The sequence below is a fragment of the Helicoverpa zea genome, chromosome 27 (genome assembly GCF_022581195.2).
Source record: "Helicoverpa zea isolate HzStark_Cry1AcR chromosome 27, ilHelZeax1.1, whole genome shotgun sequence".
Taxonomy (NCBI): Eukaryota; Metazoa; Arthropoda; class Insecta; order Lepidoptera; family Noctuidae; genus Helicoverpa; species Helicoverpa zea.
The window spans coordinates 5,149,846-5,174,652 of record NC_061478.1 but is presented as its reverse complement, the minus strand read 5'-3'; the positions used below and the strand labels follow the sequence as shown (position 1 = coordinate 5,174,652).

At 36.6% G+C, this 24,807-nt stretch overlaps 1 protein-coding gene across 2 annotated transcripts in view; it reads left to right on the top strand.

The window, feature by feature from the left end:
* LOC124643301 (diacylglycerol kinase 1) overlaps positions 1-8,647 on the top strand; it is a 60,784-nt gene extending 52,137 nt beyond the window's left edge. For both annotated transcript variants that reach the window (XM_047182234.1, XM_047182233.1), the window contains exons 15-23: positions 323-409; positions 933-1,023; positions 1,544-1,646; positions 1,866-1,952; positions 2,391-2,546; positions 3,048-3,192; positions 3,517-3,585; positions 3,951-4,063; positions 4,448-8,647. In XM_047182234.1, coding sequence (XP_047038190.1) covers positions 323-409; positions 933-1,023; positions 1,544-1,646; positions 1,866-1,952; positions 2,391-2,546; positions 3,048-3,192; positions 3,517-3,585; positions 3,951-4,063; positions 4,448-4,540 — 944 coding nt within the window. In that variant the 3' untranslated portion in view covers positions 4,541-8,647. The remainder of the gene's footprint in view (positions 1-322; positions 410-932; positions 1,024-1,543; positions 1,647-1,865; positions 1,953-2,390; positions 2,547-3,047; positions 3,193-3,516; positions 3,586-3,950; positions 4,064-4,447) is intronic.
* The last annotated feature ends 16,160 nt before the right edge of the window (positions 8,648-24,807 follow it).

Genomic DNA, 24,807 nt, shown 5'->3' with positions numbered 1-24,807 from the left:
AGAAGGATCGACTTTCTGACTGCTTTTCAATAAAAAGGTATATTGCGAGATTTCATCAAAATTCTAAAAAATGTAATTAAGTCAGCACAAATCTGCTGCAAGCGTCTAAATGTATTCGCGCACAAACGTTGCAACTTCACGAATATTATGGTATAATATGGTATAATAGCAAGCTATTTATTACCATTTGATAGGATATATATCGTATAATCCAGAAGTACTAAACCGAATTCAAGCCGAGCCGACCAAGGTTCAAATCTCCGATTATAGATGGTCGCATTGCATTTAATATAAATCAAACCACCTTTACCTCACTCCTCAGGGTTGCAGATGTTCAAAGACGTGAAGAACTACCGCGTGATATGTTGCGGAGGTGATGGCACCGTCGGATGGGTGCTGGAGACCATGGGTAAGATATGTTACTGCAGCATTTAATTAGCACTAGCTTAAACCCGGCGGTTCCACCCGTGCCCTGAGGGAACTGCTTCCCGCATCATGATTAAACGTAGCCTAAATCTTTTCTCAGGCTCTGGACTGTCTGTGTGCCAAATTTTATTAAAATCAGTAGTTTTTTTTTTTTGGCTTAAGCCAGACAGATAGACAGAGTTAGTCATGAATTTAACATTTTCTGCTGACGCTATGGATGTATGGATTTTTACTAATTAATAAATATTTCACTTCACATTTAACATTTAGTGTTTATTCCTTTATTTATTTATTTATTTATTTAGGCACACCAACAACTTATTTACAAATACTTTCACATATATAAGTTTACAATTGTAATAAGTCCTGCGTAAATATGTTAATTACAGGTGCGCACAACGTTCAAATTAAAAATAACTTATTATTCCTTTATAACTATATAAACTATACATAAGAAGTAGGGATCTCCAAAGTTCTCTGTACTTAAAATCCTATGTTTCTCACAGACAAAGTCCAGATGGAAACACAGCCAGCGGTTGGGGTGATACCACTGGGAACTGGTAACGACCTGGCGAGGTGTTTACGATGGGGAGGCGGGTAAGTGCCAATCAAATATTACTGTTAGTTTTCTTCTAGTGTCACCCTTTTTATCATCTATGTTGGGGCCGGCTTCCAGCTTAACTGAATGACAGTGTGCTACATTAAGCACCTACCTATCTGACCTCTTCAACCTAGTTACTCGGACTTCCAGATTCTACCAGTAACGACTGCCAAAAATGTTCAAATGACAGCCGAGACCTACTATTTTAATATGCTTTCCGAAACCTGGAAGAACTCGTCATGGCAAATGTCCCAGCTCGCTAGGAGGCAGCAGTCCATCAATGGACAAAGTCTTCCAGACATATACATGACAACCTTTCCCATTTAAAACACATAGGAAGTGGAGAAAGAGGATCGTTTTTGGGGGCTGTCTTTTATAAATCAGCAGATTTTATAAACGAATAAACGAATTTTTCAGCAAAGATTTAATCTTTCAGCTAAGACGAACGACTCACTGAGTCAGAATATAAATAGTTGCTAGAAAAACGTTATTAACAATGTTTTCGTTCTTTTACAGATATGAAGGAGAATCAATTCACAAGATTTTGGATAAAATAGCGCGAGCCAGCACCGTTATGATGGACCGATGGCATATCGTTGTGGAAAATACTACCACAGATGTAAGTAACGAAATCTTTATTTAATTAAAAAAAAAAAAACTTAAAATATACATTTTGTAGCTCACTAAAACTGATAACCATATTTGTTTTTGTAAACGCACACTTGAAATGTGATTGTATTTATAACCCGCCGACTCGACCACTTCCGAGCGCTCCCGAGCTAAACGCGCATAAAGATAATGTGCATGTACATTTACTGAAACGATATTTGTTTTGCAGTGCGAACAACCTCAGATGCCCGACTCAGCGCCGCATCCAACGGTGGTACCGTACAATATCATCAACAATTACTTCTCTGTTGGCGTCGTAAGTATTTTCTTTCATAAAAGCTAATCAATACCATAGGGCTAGCCGACAGTGTCATCATCTGCATACCCTTTTCCCAATTATGTTGGAGTTGGCTTTCAATCTAGCCTTATGCAAGTGAGTACCTAACAGTGCTTTATATGGAGCGGCTGACTTGATCATGATATGATCTCTTCAATCCAGTTACCCGTTCAACCTTCGCTCTTGCTAGGAGTGGTATTCAGAGTTCTCGCTTTTGACTATACGTAACGCCTACCATATTCGAATGATAGCCGAGTCCCACTAATTGATCGTGCCTTTCGAAACACTAAGAAATCGTCCATGACCATCCACAGAGGCATTGCTTACCTTACAATCGAACGATTCTCACAGCTTTGACTTAGCCACAAGCCACTATAAATAATAATAATTCCTAAATTTCAACCCTACTCACCCCAGGACGCAGCAATCTGCGTGAAATTCCACACGGAACGGGAGCGCAACCCCGACAAGTTCAGCTCTCGCATGAAGAACAAGCTCTGGTACTTCGAGTTCGCCACGTCGGAGCAGTTTGCGGCCAGCTGCAAGAATCTGCACGAGCATATTGATATTGTGGTATGTATTGTATTTTTTACCCTAGATCATTAGAAATATGTATTAGATGAAGAAGGTGATGAGCAAAAATGTGAGTGGATATCGTGGAAGAGAAATATACATATGCACTTGGCAGGTTCCAAAGAAGGCTTATGAGGTCGGAGTAACGGTCCTCGTCTCCCGAACACCCGTATGTTGTCGCGCTATTTTCTTTGAAGGTTTTGGGACGACCAAAGACGATGATTGATGAGATGATGGATGGTTTTTGTGAAAGTCGACATGGTTTGTTTTCACAAATGTGGACTTTCGTCCACATGGCTAGAAAGAGTGTTACTTGTAAGATGACAGCAGACAGAAAAGTATGGGAGAAAAATACCTATGAAGTACGAGATCTTATGTACCAGGGCCGCGGTCACTTGGACAAACAATGCCGTAGCACCGGCAGGGTTCAGCCCTCAGGGGCTCATTTTGCTGTTTTCGAGGAATTTTTATAACTGTACCTAAAATTATCTGACACCGCAGTGCGACGGCGCATCCCTGGAGCTGAGCAAGGGTCCCGCACTGCAGGGCGTAGCCCTACTGAACATCCCGTACGCGCACGGCGGCTCCAACCTGTGGGGCTCCAGCGCCGCGCACCGCCGGGGCAGGTTCCCTAACGCGCAGCAAGGTGACAGATACTAGTGTTCTATATAGCTTTACATTGCTACTGTGAGGTTTCAGCCTATAGGGCTCCAAATAAGCTCTCTAAGGGTGCTCTAAGGGTGGTAAATACATGCATACATTTCGAAAACGTGTGAGTCTAGCGTGTACCAAAGCATAATACCCACCCGCGTGCTCTTGTCACTTGCGCATGTTGTCTTGCTCCAGCTACATGCACCGTGTAAATGCACCCTTATTATCCCTCACACTTTTATAAAACATCATATAGTCTAGAAAATACATAGAATTTTATAGTGTGTATACGTAATAACAAATACTTCTTTTTTTTCAGATATTGGTGACAAATTAATAGAAGTGATAGGATTGGAGAACTGCCTGCATATGGGCCAAGTGAGAACGGGTAAGTTTTCTTCATTCTTCAGTTGGTTATTTATAAATGCCATCAAATCAACGGTAAAATCTTAAAGGTCTCCTCGGAAACTGAGACAATTCAATACTTATCGTACAACAAGTTCCAATGATTGGGTACAAGATTGGGTAAAGCACCAACCTGTCAAGTATGAGTGTGCTGACGCAATTCTACGACAGGACACCAATGACTGAGTAAAAGGAAAATACCTTTACTATAAAGTCTGAAATCACCAACCCACATTAAGTGCACGTGGTGATTAACGCTCAATCTTTCTCCGTGTGAGAGGAGGCCGCAGCCCAGCAGTGGGACGATACAAAGGCTGATGATGATGAGACTTGTCCTTTTAATTCCAGGTCTCCGAGCATCAGGCAGACGCCTGGCGCAGTGCAGCTCCATCACGCTCACCACTAAGAAGACCTTCCCCATGCAGATAGATGGAGAACCCTGGATGCAGCCGCCTTGCAAGGTATACCAGCTATATAATATATGGTCCCATTGAGTGAGTGTCAGTATGACGAGTAACAGCGAAAAATAGAAGAGGAAGACATATTGCGCCGATCCCAAATAAAATTGGGAACAGGGCAGGAGGAAGAAGATAATTGATAAAATAAATTGGCAATTTTTTTAGGAATCATTCAGACCACCAAAATAAAGGCAATGGTAAAAATAAAAAAAAAAAAACACGTAAAAAGTTAAAAAAAAATGGCAACAAAAATAGTTTAATGAAGTTAAAAAAATACTTTAAACGGCACACACGGCAAAGGGTCATTTCATTATATCGTACCAAGACAAAAAAAGATTTACTACGAGAATGTGCAGAAAATGTAATTTAACTATTTTGTATTTTCAGATAACAATAACCCACAAGAACCAAGTTCCAATGCTGATGGGACCAGCTCCTGAAAAGGGGCGGGGCTTCTTCAAACTCTTCACGCATTGTTAACTACTTCAATCTATTGAAAATATTTATTAATCTATTGATTAATCAATCAGATTTTACCTTAATTTAATCGTCTTCAAACTATCAAGTTTACTTTTTATTTACTGTTTCTATCAATAATGTTACATAAAGATAAGGTTTTGAAAATCAATCAGTTGAGCAATCAATCGTACGATTAATTGTATCAATTGATTGATTAATACAGAACTATCACAATACCTACTTTGGAACAAAGATTTACTAGAATTTACCTATTTTCTGAAAAGAGAAACAAACCTATATTTCTTACAAAGTTACGAACACAAAATCATTTATATTTTCTTACACGGATTTGATAACCATATAAGAACTAAAATAACACAATATATATTATTTAATCTACAGCATATAATAATATATTTACATTAAATATATACCAACTTAATAAAAAAAACGCAAAGCGCTAAAAATCCTAAAAAGACATAAGTATACCAACATGACGAATTATCGCTATATCAATCAATTGATTTAAGATTGATATGATAAAATTTATAGTAATACATAGTAAACATTTTTTTATTTGTCTGTTTGTGCTTGTAAGGCTCCGAAACTACTAAACCGATTAGAAAAAGTCTTTCACTGTTGGGTAGCTACACTCTTCCCGAGTAACATGGGCTATATTTTATCTCGTTACGGGCAGTAGTTCCCACGGGACGCGGGAAAAACCGCGGGAAAACGGGTAGTCGATTATAAATATCTATGAAATGATCAAGAGACTTGCCATGTGTTCAATATGGTATGGTTTATAAATAAAATTGAACTTAAGGCTTTATAATTAAATCCTTTTCATCACTCATGCATATTTAACTAACGTCAAAAAATACGTTTTTGTGTTGTCTCGCAGCTAACTTTCATATAATCGGAAAGTAACCAAATCCGCAGCTTTAAATATTCCCTACTCAAATTATAAACATTCGTTGGATTCTAAACGACAGATAAAGTGTAGTATTATTTTACGTCGACATTTTCATAGAAAAATAATAAACTTGCGGTTCTTATTATTATAGGGTGATATAACCATTAATAAAAATCAATTCCTTGATTGACCTGCTCCTACGGAGATATTACCACAGAGAAAAAAAAACACTTTGTCTTTTAGAAAAAAAAACGCGCCTATGCATGAGTGACTATATCGTAATAAACTCGCTATGAATACTAGTTTCACTCTTCCATTTCTGCCTGTTAGTGCTTTTTAGCTTATTTCTTGTACCTAGGAAAACTGATTTCACAACAATTCTTAATTCCTTAACTTATGTCTGATCTCTTGAACACAAACTAAAAATCTTCTATTAGTAAGAAAAAGTTCTTGCAGAAACCCTAACGTCCATTTTTGCTAAATTAGATATAAATATATACATTTATAAACTATATTTATATATAAAACATATTATATTATCTACATTTAAAGTCCAATAAATTATTGAGATTTAATAAATGAAAATTGTGCCGTGAATTGCGAAATTGTAATTTATTTATTTAATTTAAATGTAAAAGCTATTTATTTTTGAATCTCGCTTCAATAAAAGTCAATCTTGAATCAAGAATGTGACTTTTACAAGTTTGTATGTATACAATACATTTAACTTAATTATACAATGTAATGAAGCCATATTTTTTGGTCATTTGACAAATAACGTCAAAATGGTAATTGTATAATAATATTATTAAAATCAAAATGACAACTAACAAGTCATAATTATATAAAATATAAACAAGATTGGAGAAATATTACAACTAGATTCTGAAATTCAATTGAGGAGTTGAATTCCAAAAAAAATGAAGACTTCATTTTATACCATCACTTAGTTGTTTTTTAGTAAAGAAAGTAAATTAGAATTATTTAATGAATTATCGAATTTTGTGCATTTTATTCAACGTCCCAATTATTAATTGTTAACGTTAACTTTCCGTATTAATGTTAACTTGTAATTACTTAATGTAATTATAATTGTAATATAAGTTTAAATAAATGATTGTGTTTGTCGAATATTATAACTTACTGTTATGAAATGTTTAAAAATATTTACCTAAGACATTATCAATGTGTTGTTTTAATTTAAGAAGTAATAATTTTAAGGCTTTTAAATGTAAAACTTGTACTGACATAATAATTTATTCATTTAAAATGAAAAGTAATGTCGTCTTAAATGTACATTTTGTGTCGTGGAATTGTTAAAGCTTTGTCGTAATATATGGCATACAACGTTTCAGTTTTTAGTGTTTAAATATAACTCTACTTCCATTTAAATATTATTATATTTTGTTAAAGAAGTGACTTTGGCATAAAATTTGGCATAATAATTTCATTTTAGGCGCATATAAAATTAGTGCCATTTTATTTATACCTTTTGAAAAACTATAAACTACATATATGGAGAAATTATAAAAAATACATAATATCAATGTTGTGCCAAGATAAAATGGATACGTCCTTTATACCTACGCCAGCATTTTTGTAAATATTTTTCTATAGGAGATTTTATCCGTTTATAATAAACACGGTAGATTTATTTAGAATAAATATAGCGCCATCGCAAACCAGGATTGTTTTGTTTTGATATCGCGATCGACATGCCTCGAGTTGAGAAAAATTCTATGCCTCGCCATGAGAAAAATCTGTGCCTCGACTTGAGTTAAATCATTGCCTCGCTTTAATTAATTTATACCTTGATATACCTTTGAAAACAGAGAAGCTTTTTTAGCGTAACAATAGAAATCTAATAGTATTTACTGCCTGGACAAGTGGACACGCTTCGTCAGGTTTGTTTAGAACTCTGACTGCTGGTAGCTTGACCCATGTTCCTGACGCCAGTGATGCACTAATTTCATTTTAAAAAATATTATTTTTAATTTTCCTTCTCCACTACTTTAATGTCTAATTTGTTATAAGTTATATACAAGTTTGATAAAAAAAAAAGATCTTTTGAAAAATATATGTCAATTGAATCGTGCTAAAACATCCGACTTACACGTCACAGTCATGTCGGTCGCGAGTTAAATTATATGTAAATATGTTATAAATAATTTTATTGATGTAACATGTATGTATATCTGTGTCTGTGTTGGTGCTTATAGTATTAATGTGTAGCATATCCTATTTGTATCTACACTCTTCATTAAAGTTGTGAATTATTTCAGTTTAGAAGAGTTATGGTGATGTTATATTTATGCCTTAAAAAGAGCAATTTTGGCTTTCTACTAGCTGTTCTCCGTTTTAACTACGCTCCTGGAGAACCACTTCCCGTAAACGGGTAAAAGTAGTACGTCTCAAAGTTAATTTAAATAAGAAGTTTTTGCATGAAAGTTCGACAGATGTTATATTACTTAAGTAAAGATGTATTTTCTTTGTTAAAAAGTCAAAATTAATTTTATGACTTTAAAGTATTTTTGTCAGCACAAATAAAGTTTTATTAAACACGTTTTCTGAAGCTATGACATCACTATAACATTTTCTATTCTTTGTATAGGTATGTTGCACTTGGTCTAGCTATTGTTAACCCGCCTTTTCACTAGTAAGTTGCTTAAGTAAAAATAACGCAAGTAACATATCTGCGTGTTTCGGAGGGCACGAGAAACTGTAGGTTCCGACTGTCATTCTAACATATTTGGCCATCGTTACGAGTAATCAGAAGCCAATAAATCCAGTTAGACTGAAATCAGAACCCACCATAGTCGGGAAATTGCTAGGCAGATGATGAAATTTGTAACTATAAGCTTACGAAGGAGTTCCTCATTTGCAAATGTGTCGAAAGTTTACTACGCGAGTAAAACTTACGAGTGTAAAGGCGGCCTTATATCGGGTTAGAGTTTGAAGTGACTGTCAATTAACTTTGTTATAAAAAAAACACAGTGATGCTGTACTTTGTACCCAACTATATTATATCATCTCGGGACTCGAACGCCTCGTTGTTCCCTCGTAACTGATGGTTTTGGTCACACACCCTCGGAAAATAAAAATCTATTATTATTATTGTATATCTCTGCCATGCACTCGGGACTATAGAGTCCCGGACTTTTGGAAGGCGAACGTGGGGCCGAAGCCAACTCGCTGAAGCCCTTTTGAGACAACTTTAATGAAATGGTGACACAAAACCGACGATTATCCCTGTATACACTATAGAAATGTACCCAAGGACAATCCTCGGTTCTGTGCTAACCTATTGCTAACTATGGATGAAAACTACTTAGGCTATTGTGTTGGGATGCTAATGGACTGGGAATGGGGAACTATGGGAACTATGACACCTGCCGATGACAATGTATTAAATATATGTAAAAATGGCAGGTGGAGACTCGCCAGCTCACTTACTGGGCCCCCGGGAATCAGTCACTGAAAAGCAACAAGAGGGCAACAGGTACATGAGCGGCTGAAGGGTGAGGATACCTCGGCGGACTTTAAACGCAGATCACGCGCTCCCTGTGGGTCCAGCATCACCGGCCCACTCGCCACTTACCACGAGGCACCTGCCCTCCGAGCGGGCTGCTAACCCTACTCACTCCGGCAGGTCGGAGATGGGGGACAGTATACTCTCCCTGGAGCACTCGGATATATAGCCCCGCGGGGTCGCTACTCCCCGTCATCCGCCTCAGATGCCCTGCGGTATTATTATCCTCGTGCCTATTTAACCTAGAAGAAGGCGCTGGACCTTCCTGCCAGCATCTCTGCTCATCTTTCCTTCCTCTGTGAGCAAGACCGACTGGTTTACGTGCCCTTTAGTAATACGAAAATATTAACAGTGGGCTACTTAATAACTATATTTAATGTACAGTTATTTCAAACTCCATAATTGTTTCAGTCTGTGGATCTTCGCTCTGTTAAAATATCATCTCTCTTAGCAAAACCATGCGATATAAATTAAAATAAATAATGTTTGATACTTATTGAATTATTAAAATATAATATATTAGTAATAAAAAATATACCTAGTCGCATTGTTTTGAAAAGTGAGGTAAAAAAATGGGGTTATTTAAGCTAACTGGTTAGACTAGACTGCGCTCTTAAGTAGCCCTATTTTAATCTATGTTATTGCTGTATTTAAAATAATGATACTGATTGATAATAATTGCTTTTAACGAGGCACACACATATTGCCAATAAAAATACTAAAAATTGCTCACAACTAATTCAACTTTTTATTAAAAGTAATTCAAAATTACTGATGTTTCGATATATATACCAGAACTAGAGTGACAGCAAAAACTATCTTATTTATTTATAAAGGCTATTTCATCGCCTCGCCTCGTTTACTCGTTTTGCTCAAACCGAGGCATGCCTCGTTGAAAGCAAAATAATTATTAAAATCAGTGTCATATAAAAATAGATAGATTACGAAATTATCGAATTATGATATCGGATATATTAAGAAGCTTATATAATGCATAGTTCAAATATACAAAGTAGAGAATTATTTTTTGTTATTATTGTTTATTATCTCACATTTAAATTTAATTTAAATTAATATCCCAATTTTAAATGATAAATAATATTATTTGAAAAATTAAGTAGTCACACAATTATGCATTTTATTGCTGCTGAATTATTAAAAAACTATGGTATATTAAGCTGTTAGTTTATTTCTAAAAATAAATGCCTTTTTGAAATAAAAATAGGTGCAGCACATGAATAATATTATTAAATAAATATTTGTGTTATTTGATAAATCTTAGCAACATTTTAGTACAATTTATAAATTGAAAAAGCAATTATTATTTTATTCCTATTATTAAAGTGTAAACCGGCCTTAAGACTTTATTTTTATGTCAAATAATTATTTATTAGAATAGTTATTTCTTGTTTTTATTATATTAATTTATTAGCGTTGCGGTATAAACAAAATAATATGTGCCAGCTTTAATAGTGTTATAAGAGATAATTATATTACATTATTAAAATATTATTATTATTGTAACGAATATATGTGCATATGAAAATTTATTTTTGTATTTTATTTTAATGGAACTTTAGTTTCCTGATAAATAATACCACTTTAAAATATTTAAAAAAATACTAGAGAACATACGCCACGTAAAACTAATTACAAGACTTTTCTAACAAGTCATATCTTCCGGCTTCATTTTCAGATCAGATCAGTTTGACAGTACCTACCCTGACCCACATACAGTTGCCAATTTTCATGACTCTACGATCCTTGGAAGTTTCTACCTTGAATTTCATTAAACGCTTACATAGATACTTACATACAGGGCGCCTATAGCCTACTGTATATCAGACCTCCTCAAACCAGTTAGAATAGGTACCCCTAGGTAAGACGAGTTGTCAGACTTACTGGCTTCTGACAACCCGTAACCTAGCCGGGACCTACAGTTTAACCTGCCCTCTGAAATAAGGTCGTTAGTATTCAAGATATACTTGCTTGACCTGGAATCGAACCCGCGCTCTCGTACTTAAGAGGTTGGTTCTTTACCCACTAGGCCATAATGATGGTATATTGTACTGTTATACAACTGTATATTTTGTAGTTTATCATTTGAACTACATACCTACATGTATACAATATACAGGGTTACTGGTAAGTAGACCGCATCCTTTCAGGAGGTGATAGTATACGGACAAATTTGACCATGGCATACACTGGACAAAAGTTAACCCGTTTCAAGATAATCGAATTTCAAGATCAGTCATCTAGGTACACGTATAAATTTTCATTATTAGTCAAAAGTCTCGTTTTTGTGGATTTTTGTGTGTTTTTGAATAGAAGATGAATCGCTTCATAATAACAAACCATAAAACTGTACAAATCACAGAGGAAATTTTAGCGAACAGCAATTACTTTTTTAGTGGCTATTTGCTCAAAAATATTACTCTTCATTTTTTTGTGCAGAATACTTAAAAAACATCTACATTTATCTAGCTATCTAAAAAGGCACAAAATACACAAAAATCCGCAAAAACGAGACTTTTAACTAATAATAAAAATTCATACGTGTACCTAGACGATTTGTAAAGAAAAGATCTTGAAATTCGATTATCTTGAAACGGGTTAACTTTTGCCCAGTATATCCCATGGTCAAATTTGTCCGTATTGGCCTATATTATCACCTCATGAAAGGATGCGGTCTACTTACCAGTAACCCTGTATACAGTTGTTTAACACATGCCATGACCTACGTAAAATAACTACTGTGAAATGTATTAAAAAAAACAATAAATAATAATTAATTTGATCGTCCGTTGTTTGTTTAATTTAATTTGAGTACGAAAGGCCTAATTGGCGTTGTGAAAGAATTTGCAAGCCTCATAAATCATTTATTGCGAGTATAATATACCTAAGCGTAGTGAAATACTGAATGCTTCGGTAATTTATTGCTGGAGTTTAATTTGTCAGTTAATTAAGTAATCATTTAGGTATAACTAGCTTCCGCTCGCGGTTTCACCTGCACCCTGAGATAAATGCTTCCCGTTGATGGATGGTGACAAAAACTATCCTATGTTCTCCCGGGTCTAAGCTACCTTCTCTCTAATTTTCAGCTCAGCTACTCATGAAGTATAAGTAGTTTAACCAACGCGACTTTCTATATACAATCTATATCCGTAAAATAAGTTTACCCATAAGTGGTTATATATGACTACTACTGCTACTGCTAGTAACTTCAATCATCTGCCTAGCCTTTTCCCAACTATCTTTGGGTTGGCTTCCAGTCTCACTGTAAGGCTCCGAAATCCATTTAACCGATTAAAAAAAAATCTTTCACTGTTGAAAAGCTTCACCATTCCGGAGTAACATAGGTTATATTCTACCCCAGTACGGACAGTAGTTTCCACTGGACGCGGGTGACACCGCGGGAAAACGGGTAGTAAGAAATAAGGAAGTACCCACCTACATGTGCCTTTCGATATATTTTTAATCTTTCCTTATTTTATGGTAATGGAATTCAGACACCCTTTACTAAAGTATGCCTGAAGATATCTTTATAAACCTTAATTAAGATAAAAAATACAATACGATTCTCTCTAGTGTGTAAAATGTCCTGAACGGCACATAAGAGTCAGCGCACATTAAGCGACTTTTTGTGGGGCAATAAATTGTAGCTTTTTCTTGCACTAACCCTAGGAAGGTACTATTAAAAATTAATGTTAAAAAGAGCAGTATATTTAAAAGTAATGTTAAAAAGAGCAGTATATTTAAAAGAAAATCTTAATTCTAATCAAAGTTTTATACCAGATCTTTGTTCATACTGATTTATGAGCCCAAACAATCTGGGGCCCGATTCTCCTAAGTTAATAATGTCAAAATCGAATAGAAGTCGAATCGCAATATGATCGTAATAGCAGTTTTAACCATATCGGGCATTCTGCTACTAATAAAAGACCAATCGTATTCGATTGACATTTGATTGGTGTGCGATTGGTCTGCTAGTTTGGTGATTTTGGTCTATACGGTAGTTTGCTGTACAATCATTTTGCAATCGTAAATCACTTGCAGACAAAATGATTCATTATTGAATGACAGAAAAGGATAAAAACGTTTATTTCAAAGAATAAATAGCGGAATGCCACATACGCTTCAATCGTAATCGAGTCGGTATTGGATCTCAGTCGAATCGAGTCGAACGTGAATCGTATGTCGCTTAAGTAAAATTAGGAGAATCGGGCCCCTGTAGGCCGATTAAAAGTTTGCAGTGTGTGGTTACTCTAACACATACTTAATTTTGAATATAAGATTCTTTGTACAACGTAGATACAAAATCATATAAAGAGTCTGCAACTAGTTGCTTAATGTGCATCGAAACGCATCACACTTAAATAAATACACGCATAATGAAGCCCTTGACATTCAGATATAACTGACAACCTGTGCTGTATATATGTTAATATTGTACGTATGTATAGTAATGTATGAATGCATGTCATATTACCGGTTTTGAGAATTCGGATGGGCGAGCGTTTGTGTGACAACAACCTTATTGTCGGTTACGATGGCTGTTGTCTCTAAGGAGATCAGCCAGCTGAGCAGGACATATTATAGTGCACAAGCATTTGCGCAGACACAGGTGCACTCACTATTCCTTCAATCTCATAGCGTGATGGTACGACAATCCCACATGACCGGAGAGAGATCTGGGGCCCGATTCTCCTAAGTTAATAATGTCAAAATCGAATAGAAATCGAATCGCAATAGCAGTTTTAACCTTATCGGGCATTCTGCTACTAATATAAGACCAATCGTATTCCAACGACATTCGATTGGTTTGCGATTGGTCTGCTATTTTGGTGATTTTGGTCTACACGGTAGTTTGCTCTACAATCATATTGCAATCGTAAATCATTTGCAGACAAAATGATTCATTATTGAATGACAGAAAAGGATAAAAACGTTTATTTCAAAGAAAAAATAGCGGAATGCCACATGCGCTTCAATCGTAATCCAGTCGGGATTGGATCTCAGTCGAACGTGAATCGTATGTCGCTTAAGTAAAATTAGGAGAATCGGGCCCCAGGACATACATATTATAGTGCACAAGCATTTGCACAGACACAGGTGCACTCCCTATTCCTTCACTCTCATAGTCCGATGGGACGGCAATCCGACACCACCGGAGAGAGATCAGGCTCAAGACCGACAACGTGCTCTCTGATGCACAGGTGTATCAATCACCAACTTCCAGGCTCCGGGCTGCTTTGTGAAAGTTTCTAAAACCCAAAAAGCGATTTTGACTTGACTCGGGAATCGAAACCGAGACCTCGAGCACAGCAGCCGCGCTTGAGACAGCTAGACCAACGAGGCAATTTTGAGACTATATATTGCATTAAAAATACACTGATATAGGAAGAATTTTTCCCATAAATTAACATGAATGAACACATAGAAGGTTATTACCAACACACTTAAACCTCAAAATAAGACTAATTACTTCCAACTGCCATAAATCTATTGAATTAACAACAAAATAATTAATATTCGTTACACTAAAAACATCGGTAATTGGGCAGTTTTTTAAGCAATTGCTTCATAATTACATGACGGTGGCCAATTATTTTTATCGTCACATGTAATTAAATATAATTATAGATATTTTACAGTCTAGATATTTAGTGCGTTTTTATGCACAATTTAGCTGTAATAAAAGTGTTTGTCTGTATGCTCCGTGTTTTATTTTGAGCGATTTCAACGAGGTAACGCTGCCAGCCTCTTGGGCACGCTCCCAGTCGACAGCGATGGGGACGATTTTTTTTCATTTTTACTAGGAATTTGTAGTTCCATAAACATGTATTTTGTCAATATTAAAATCAATAAAACCCGTAATGACTGTCAGAGATGTTCAAATGACAGCCGGAAACCAGCAGTTTATCGTGTCTTCCGAAACATGGAAGAAGTTGTCATGACAAGATGGTCACCCATCCACGCACCGAACGCGCTAAGCGTTGCTTAACTTTACGGTGGATTGGCTTTGATTTAGCCACGAGCTAGTCAAAAATATATCATGAACCGGCATCGAACCCGCTTCCCATGTATCTTTTTAACACCTTCCTTATTGATAAACCTTATCATAAAATGTCAAGCACTTAACAGGATTGAATTATTGTAATGTTTTCTTTATTTATGAGGTCCTTTTCGTCGTTAATTTATTGTTATTTATTTTTTGAGGTCGTAAATAAGTTAAGGGTGACAGCCGAGACAAATAAGACGAATATATGAGAAGTAGAAGAAGAATATAATTATTGACTTGTAGATTAAGGGTCCGTTCAAATAGACCGGCTCGGAGAGCAGAGCAAATTCTTAACACGTTGAAAATTGAGTACTTAGTATTTGATTGAAGTAAGGTTTATTTTTGCATGCGCACTGCTTTTGTCATTGAGAATGCTCGAATGCGCTCGGTGTGAAATAATAAGAGGAGCCGACCGGCTCCGATCGTGTATTTTTTCTTGATGTTTTGCTCCGTTTGCATGCTCTTTAATGCTCGCGCAGCCGATCCGCTCCGGTCTGTGTGAAAAGAAAAATGCGCGCCGATGCTCTCCGACCCGGTCTATCTGAACGGACCCTGATAATATCATAAAATATTGATACGGAATCATTTTTTATTTATTTTAATTACTAGCTGTTTTCTCGCCGTTTTCACCCGTGGCCCGTAGGAACTACTGCTCGAACCGAGATAAAATATAGCCTATGTTACTCGGGAATAGTAGATATAGCTTTCCGATAGCGAAATAATTTTTCAAATTGGGTCAGTACTTTCGCAGCCTTTAGGGCTTATTATTCTCGATAAACCCGACGGTGTTTCGGATCCTTTACAGCATCCATGATCACGGGCAGACTAAGGCGTTGGTCGTCTTGATACAAATCTTACACTTGATACAAGTCTTGATACAGTTACAAACAGCTAGGTACTACTATTTTGTTGATTATTAACAATCCGATTCACGCAGAACGAGGTAAAAAATATTAATATGACTGCGATAAAATAAGTAAAAGTTGAATCCATGGATTACTGTAATTTTTTTGACAAGTGCGTACCTACAAACATTGATATTTACATATTTACAATACCTATATATAAAAAACTATCCTAGTAAAACAAAAAAAAACACTATAACTAAAACGCGTCAAAAAATTCGTCCCCATCGCTGTCAACTGGGAGCGTGCCCAAGAGGCTGGCAGCATTATCTCGTCGGATCGCCATGCTGATCCAAAAGGAGTTTTATTTAAAAATCAAATCCAAATGAATGCAGGTAGCGCCACAAAAAAAACTTGTAAGTAAGTATGCATTATAATACCTACACAACTCATCGACCTTCATTACATAAAGTATCAAGATAATCACTTCGACACCACATTTAAATAATTGAATAATTTATAGGCGTTTATTAAACGTCTTGTATAAGCTACAATTATAGGCGATTCGTGTCAAAATAGGTTACATTTTTTAAATGTAACAACTTCATTAAATGACAGTGGCCGTGAATTTGTTTATATTTTGCCAGTCTTACCAAGGAGTATTGGGTTGCCCGGGTAACTGGGTTGAGGAGGTCAGATAGGGCAGTCGCTCCTTGTAAAGCACTAGTACTCAGATGCGTCGGGTTAGACTGGAAGCCGAGCCCGACATGGTTGGGAAAAGGCTAGACAGATGAAGTATTTTGTCAGTCTTCTGTCCTTCTCCTAAGTCTGAGAAATACAATGCTGAAATTCGCAAATTTCGTTTGTATGTGAGTAAAGATCAAACTGAGAACCTCCTTTTTTAAAAGTCGGTTAAGAATAAGCTTTTTATCAATCACAGCCTAAGCAAAAGTGGGCGAAACCTGTGGGTGATAGATGATTGATAAGGCGTGTCGGAAATATAATATAAAAGAAACTAATTATAATAATTATTGTTATTTTAATTAGGTTGGTCCTCTGTATAGCGCCTACAAAAATATTTAGTTGCAGTAACGAAATATATTTGATGCAAAGGACTCTTCCAATTATGTCTAGGCATCGCATCTATTAATCATAAAAATAATAAAGAGGAAAAAAGAAATTACCATAGTGAGTGCCAAAAAATTCCGAAACTGGTTTGAAACATTCCTTTATTGTTCGAATTTATCTAGATACGGGCAGTAGTTCCCATGGGACGTGGGTGAAACCACGGGAAAACGGCCAGTTCTTTATAAATCATTTGAAGACAAAAATAAATGATTGAGAAGTTAATTCGCTTTTCATGGTTGTTTTTTTTAAAGAGCAGAGTTTATAAATAATATCATCGTTTGTACTTAACGACTATTTTTATTTCTTAACCAAAATATGTGTAAATATTTTAATATTTTCGCTGACAGTAAAAATGCCTCAATTCTACAAAATTAAATAGCCCTTATACAAAAATACAAAATCGACAAACAACCAATAATAAGTGAAATAACAACAAAAATAATACCAACATTTACGCCCGTCGTCGGCTGACAACTCCTTACAAAAACCGGCCAAGTGCGAGTCGGACTCGCTCACGAAGGGTTCCGTAGCATGTTGCAGTTATCGATATCGAGCAAAAATGAGCAAAAAAATCACGCTTGTTGTATGGGAGCTCCCCAAAATATGTATTTTATTCTAGTTTTCAGTATTTGTTGTTATAGCGGCAACAGAAATACATTATCTGTGAAAATTTCAACCCTCTATCACGGTGCATGAGATACAGCCTGGTCACAGACGGCACGGACAGAGGAGCGAAAACAGTAGGGTCTCGTTTTACCCTTTGGTTACGGAAGTCGTGGTGGCCTAGTGGGTAAAGAACCAACCTCTTGAGTATATGGGTGTGGGTTCGATTCCAGGTCAGGCAAGTACCAATGCAACTTTTCTAAGTTTTTATGTAATTTCTAACTAATCTTAGACACCAATGGCTGATAAAAAAGGTGAAGGAAAAAATCTTGAGGAAACCTGGACTATAAAGTCTGAAATCACCAACCCGCATTGAGCAAGCGTAGTGATTAAAGCTCAATGCTTCTCCGTGTGAGAGGAGGCCTGTGCCCAGCAGTGGGACGATAAAAACGCAGCAACAGCACGGAACCCTAAAAATTAAAAGGGCAAGAGGCTCTTACCCGACTGCGTCACAAATAAAGAGGTTCTGATAACCTTTGGAAATGGTATTGTTATTGCAAAAGGGAATAATATTGTGGTCGTTGGCTGTAGGAAGCTGTTGTGGAGTAGGTTATTTTATTGAAATGTTTTTAAGGTGGTTGTGTAGTGGAAGCGATAATTTTTACAGAGATGTTTAACGTGTGCATTTAAATAATCTATACTGAATATAATAAAGAACATACATTTCTATTTATTTGTACCCCGAAGGCTGAAAACTCCTAGGAACCAATTGAAAACTTGTTTCACTGTTGGGAAGCTACACTATTCCCGAGTTGCAAAGGCTGTTTCTAGGTTTAAAGGTTTTATATGAATACGGGACAAATGTCCCCCAGGACCAAGATGGAACAATGGGAAAACGGGTACTATAAAGTAGGTATAAATAAGCGGGCTTCCAACAAGGCATCACCATCATCCTCCAAACCTTTTCCCATGTTGGGGTCGGCTTCCAGTCTAACCGGATTCAGCTGAGGACAACTGTCTTACAAGGAGCGACTGCCTATCTAACCTCCTCAACCCAGTTACCCGGGGAAACCAATACGCCTTGGTAAAACTGGTGTCAGACTTAAGAATGATTTATATTAGGCCGGGCCGTGTCCGGGCTTTTACGAAATTCTAAAGACGAGCGTAGTTTGTGGCCCGGACGGCCCACGGATCATGCACTGTGTAATATAAACTGCTTCATACAAAATGTATGTAACGTTTCACATCCGTGCCCCGTACGAGCCACGTACACGGTACGCCCCGGACACGGCTCGGCCTAATATAAATCATCGATTACTGGCTTCTGACTCCCCGTAACGACTGCCAAGGATGTTCAATGACAGCCGGGACCTACAGTTTAACGTGCCATCCGTAACACTGTCATTGGTGTCTAAGATATACTTAGAAAGTACATACAAACTTAGAAAAGTTGCATTAGCACTTGCCTGACCTGGGATCAAACCACTTGAGAGGTTGGTTCTTTTACCTACTAGGCCACGATGACTTTTTTGAGCTTCCACTAGGCATAGTAACGAAAAAATATATGTCCTTAATATCTCGCCATCGCCTCGCTACCACTGCAGCACAAACAAGAATGCAGACTCATAAATAAAGATTGAATGTCCCAATAAGCGGAGCCGGGGTGTCGACTAGTCTAACTGTTATTATCAGGCTAGCCTTACAGAGGCTACATTCGTATCAGTATTATCATATTAATATTGTAAAGGATACTGATAACGAAAGTTTGTGCGTGCAAGTAATCTAGTATTGAATTTGATTTTTATTGGAGTTTGCTGGGTCGATTTGCATTTGGTATTATAGTCTATTTTATATCGAAAACTGTCCTGTTCAAAGTCAGGCTAATTAGACTGGCACTTTTTCATGTCAAAATTACAAAGGGACAGCATTACCAAAAGCCCCCCTTTTACCACTTCCTAGCGTTAGGGCTGGATAGAAGAACAAACTTCCCAGGAACACTGTCTGTTACAATTTAATTATATCAGCTAGCCTATAAGTCTCCACTAGTATTTTCACCCACGTTCAGTGGAAAATACTCCGTGCACCCGGATAACATTTATTTATTTATTTATTTATTTAACTCAGGCATCTAAGGCCCATAGAGAGTACTATAAAATATTAAATCATATAGGTACTACCCGCTCATATAGCACCCGCTGCAATCTTTTATTCGGCCGACATGTTTGGGCTCATAAATCACTATGAAGATAAATGATATCAGATCGACTAAAACCTTTGATTGAATTCACTGTTCACTGTGACTGTTTAAACTAAAATGTACGGTGAGGTACCTACTCACCACCATAGGTCATGGTTTTAAAACCTTACAGTTAGAAACAACCTTCGTTCGTCCTTCCAACGTCATCAGACCAGCCTCCATACATATACAATGCGTATTAATGATAATTACCCATACAGACATACATGTGAACTTCTTAATTATAATGTAAATCGGCCACGCCTGGCGAAGGCATGCGGAAACCAAGGATTGTGGTAATGTCAAAAGTTTGGGATGTGAGGTGTCGTAGATGCGGCTTTTTGAGGAACAACTGACAAGTCCTACTATTTGCTAGGTACCTGGTTCACTGTAAAGGTGAAATTGCACCAGTGTGCGGTATTGTGACGCACATAAAGATCGACAAATCAATTGGAGAATCTGTAGTAATATTTTAAAGCTGAACAGTTTATTTGTTAGTTTCAACACATTCATCTCAGAAACTACTGCGTCAATTTGATGGAGATAAAATTGTACAAGAAGTAAGTAGTTCCTACAGTATGCAATCTAGCAGAAAAGTAGAAAAAGAAAATCAAATCCATAATTAAATGAAGAAAACTTTTAGCAAACCCAAAATGCGTTTAAGGACGTGGCAAGGAATTTCTTTCCAATGCCGTATCCACTTGTGCAATGTACTCTTCTTAAATCATTGCAACATATAGAGTACTTTTTGCGATGCACTCGCAGGCATCATTTACCACTAAATATACGACAAAAAGCATTAAAACACTCGTTATATATGTATCTCAGTCACCTTCATGATTTTATTTGTCACTCAATTGATTTATTTGTAATTCCGCTTTTTATAGACTCTGCGTGTTAATTGGTCTAGATTTATTAGTGTTTTGTGCAAGTATAAATACTTAATTATTAATACCCATAATACGTAGGTACCTACCTACCTTGGCAAAATATGCCATAAAGTCTGACAACCAGTGTTACCAAGGGGTATCGGGTTGCCCGGGTAACTGGGCTGTGCAGGTCGGATAGGCAGTCGTTCCTTGTAAAACACTGGTACTCAGTTGCATTCGGTTAGACTGGAGGGGCCATTGCCTATCTGATTTCCTCAACCCAGTTACCCGTTCAACATATTCTGACTACCCGTGACGACTGCCAAATATGTTCAACGATAGCCGGGACCTACAGTTTTATCGTGTCCACACAGAAAGAAAGACGAAAGTACATACAAACTTTAAAAAGTTGCATTGGTGCTTGCCAGACTTGGAATTGAACCCACACTCATTCCTACTTCAGAGGTTGGTTCTTTACCCACTGGACCACCACGGCTTCGAATCTTAGCAGTAATAAGTAAAACTTATCATATCAGAAAAACATAAAAGCTATTTTTTATCCTGGTTCAGGAAATTATTTGGTTCCATCGAGTATAACCGCTGGCAGAAGCTAGTAATATTATCTGTACTCTATAAAAGCCATCTTTTTCCCACATCTTTAATAATAATATTCACAAAACAAATAATAAATTTCATACATTTAAATTAACATCGATACTCGCTATCCGTCGCATCTATCTGCTCCGAAAACGTACAAAAAATCTACCATTTCCTACCATAAAACCTACCATTGGGAAAACAACCTTACCGTTGTGTGTTTAAAGATGAGTTTCATTTGGCGGGGTAGGGCCATTAATTGGTAGTCAAAATGGTTCACTTATTACAGCCGGTACCAAATATGGGATGAACTTAAAGGGCAGGCTTATTGTTACTTAGAGTGCTTAACGAACTGGAACCGCTATGAACAATAATTCATCTTTATACTAAAAACGCTATCAAATTACGGCGCGGGGTGCGAGGCAACGCAACTAACAGATTAAGAGGACGAATTGGAATTTTTGGCGCCAAGGATGTCAATTTTTCTCAGTAAATACAAAACGGATCAAAATACAACTTGGTTACCTGAAAGTTCATGATATAAGCCTTATTTTGTTAGTTGTAGAAACATGATTAGGTAACTTTTATAACAGAGAAAAATATATCAAACATACCTCTTTTTAAAAAGAGATTCACATATTATGGGCAAACGGGACCGATTTAAGCCTCTTAACTTTTTTAGTAGTTGAGTATATACATACTCTTTAAAATGGTAGTAGGAATTTTTATTAAATTATCATTTCTAAATATTAAAATTACAAAACCATTTTGTCGCTTACGACTTTTAGTTATAAGCTAGCGCGCGTATTGTTATCCTCGCCCCGCTCAGACGCTCCGACCCCTTTTGGCGCCTTAGATGCGCGTGCCGGTTATGGAATTATTGTTGACCACTTCCTCGCCTTAATGCTCCTGCTCCACCTGCGTTAGCGTTAACGTTAATGTCAATGGCCAACTACACGTTACTTATTGCATTAAAAATGCGTGTTGGCTACACTTAGGCACAATTCCGCAAAGAGTTAATCCCTCATGAAGTAACGCGTTAACACACATTAAAGAGGATAAACTCAGACACACAAAATAATTCTAAAAACTAAAGCTTTCTCATTTGACCATTCCATTATCGTGCTCGTAAAATGCAGTTACAACTTAAACAAAGTATCTACACTCGTCCTTGCATGCGTGCAATGAGATGGCATTAATGTAGCCAACATCACTTAGCGCTCTAAGCTACGCACTAAAACCCTTTGATGTGTCCAAAAAACCGACACCCGAGTTATCGCTTAACGTTTAATGCTATTAATAATGCCATTAATATAAATTGCCATTAAAACGTTGGCCACATCTGCGTAATGCCAAAATTTAACGCGTTAAGACGCAGGTGGAGCAGTAGCATAAGGATAAAAAACCATATGTGGTAGGTTTGGGTTGAAAACACGGACACGTTAAGGGACCAGTGGTCCTGTATGTATTGTGTATTAATGAATATCAAAATAATAATAAAAACATTACAAATACCGATAAAGCACATATTACTAACACATGAGCACATCTGTGCTTGTAAACCTAACGTAAATGTATGTGTAACAATTGTAGACAAACCAATAAATAAATAAATAAATGAAAAAGTCACTCAACTGCTGTAGGTATTTCACTTCAAGCTGCAATCACTAATCTATCCACTATTCTATGTACCTACGTATGGGGACGGCTCACTTCTTCTTTGATATTTCGCACACAAAATTTTGCAAATACAAGAAGTATCTTGACTCACACAAATGTACCTACTGTGCATACGATTACGACTGGCGTGGTCTCGTTTATTCGGCAAAAAAATGGCAGTGGCGTGTCTAGTAGTTCAATGCTCTTAGTATTGTGACAATAAAATAAGTTCAACGATGATCTGATGCGAAAATTATATGCGTTTACCGCTCACAATGTAGGACTGTTCTCAAAAATTAATCATAACTTATGGACATATTAAATCGTAAAGGTTGTTCAACCTCCCACGAGTTTAATATAATTTTAGCCGTGATACAATATTGTCTCGATGTATACAATTATAAAAGTATATGAAAGGGGCATAAAAAGTATATATTAGGTACTCCATTTGAGTAGGTAGGGGCTTAATAAATTAATTGGTTAAAAACTCTTAAAAAACACGCTTTAATAAATGCACGTAAAAATCATTACACGACTTGTCTAATGATGATACGATGTTCCATCATGAAGTTCCAGTTCATATGTTCCGGCTCCATCATCAGATCAGTTCGACAGAACCATATTGTATTGTCATCAGAACTACATACAGCTGACTATTTTCATGACGCTACTATACTAGGAAGATGGTTTATATTAACCTTAGATTCTATTACATAGTTACGACATGTTAAAGTCATGTTAAAAATGACCCAAAACGACGAATTAATTTTAACATTACAATGTTAAGTCTTGAGTCTTGTTGCTTGAAAATAAAGAAGATTTATAGATTCAAGGACTAGGTGTCACCCTCGAAACTACGTCACCCGGGGATTGCGTAGCTTTCCAACAGTGAAAGATTTTTTTCAAATACATTCAGAACTTTTAGAGCCTTTTAGGGAAACAAACAATAAATAAAAAAATAATGTTTAATATTAGTATAGATAAATGGATCATCTTTGGAAACGAGGCAACTAGGCTAAACCGAGACATCTGATCTGCTGTAACAGACACTAAGTTCGATAAGTTCTATTAAATAGTGACCCTGTATGCTGTGTGAAGGACATCCGTACATTGACATGGTCTATTGTAATATAATATGAGTTAATCATATACTTTTGTTATGTAACTTAATGCAATTTTGACAGAAAAATTAACATCATTTAAGCAAACTAAGCTGACATTTTCATCATCTGCCGAGCCTTTTCCTAACTACATATGTTGTGGTCGTCTTCCAGTCTAACATGAAGCAGCTGAGTAACAGACTTTTACAAGGAGCGACTGCCTCTTTGACCTCTTTAATTTACCTGAGCAACGCTATACCTCTAGGTAAGCCTGGTTGGCAGACTTACTGGCATCTTTCTACCCGTAACAACTGCCAAAGATGTTCAAATGACAGCCGATACCTACACTTTGTTCAGAACTTTTTGAACTTCAGAATTGCAACATACCACCACCAAAACTCCCAGCATTCCTATAGTTTTTGGCTGGGAAGAAGAAATCGTGAACTCCCCAGCAACAACTGTTTGTCTGCAGGACAATTATGTATGACTTTTTATCCACAATATGAGAAGTAGTTAACTCAAATTGGTTAAACAGTTTTGGAGCCTTTATGAGTACAAACAAAACAAAGTTTCCTCTTTATTCCTATTAGTGCACATTGGGAGCTACGGTTAGTATAAAGCCTATTTCTTAACTCTAGTTTGTTACAATTTGCGTTTAGTTCTGCCTACCCTACCTGATGTAATTCAGACCTATATTACAATAAGTAATTGAAGCGCAATATCGCACGAAATAAGGATCGTCGCT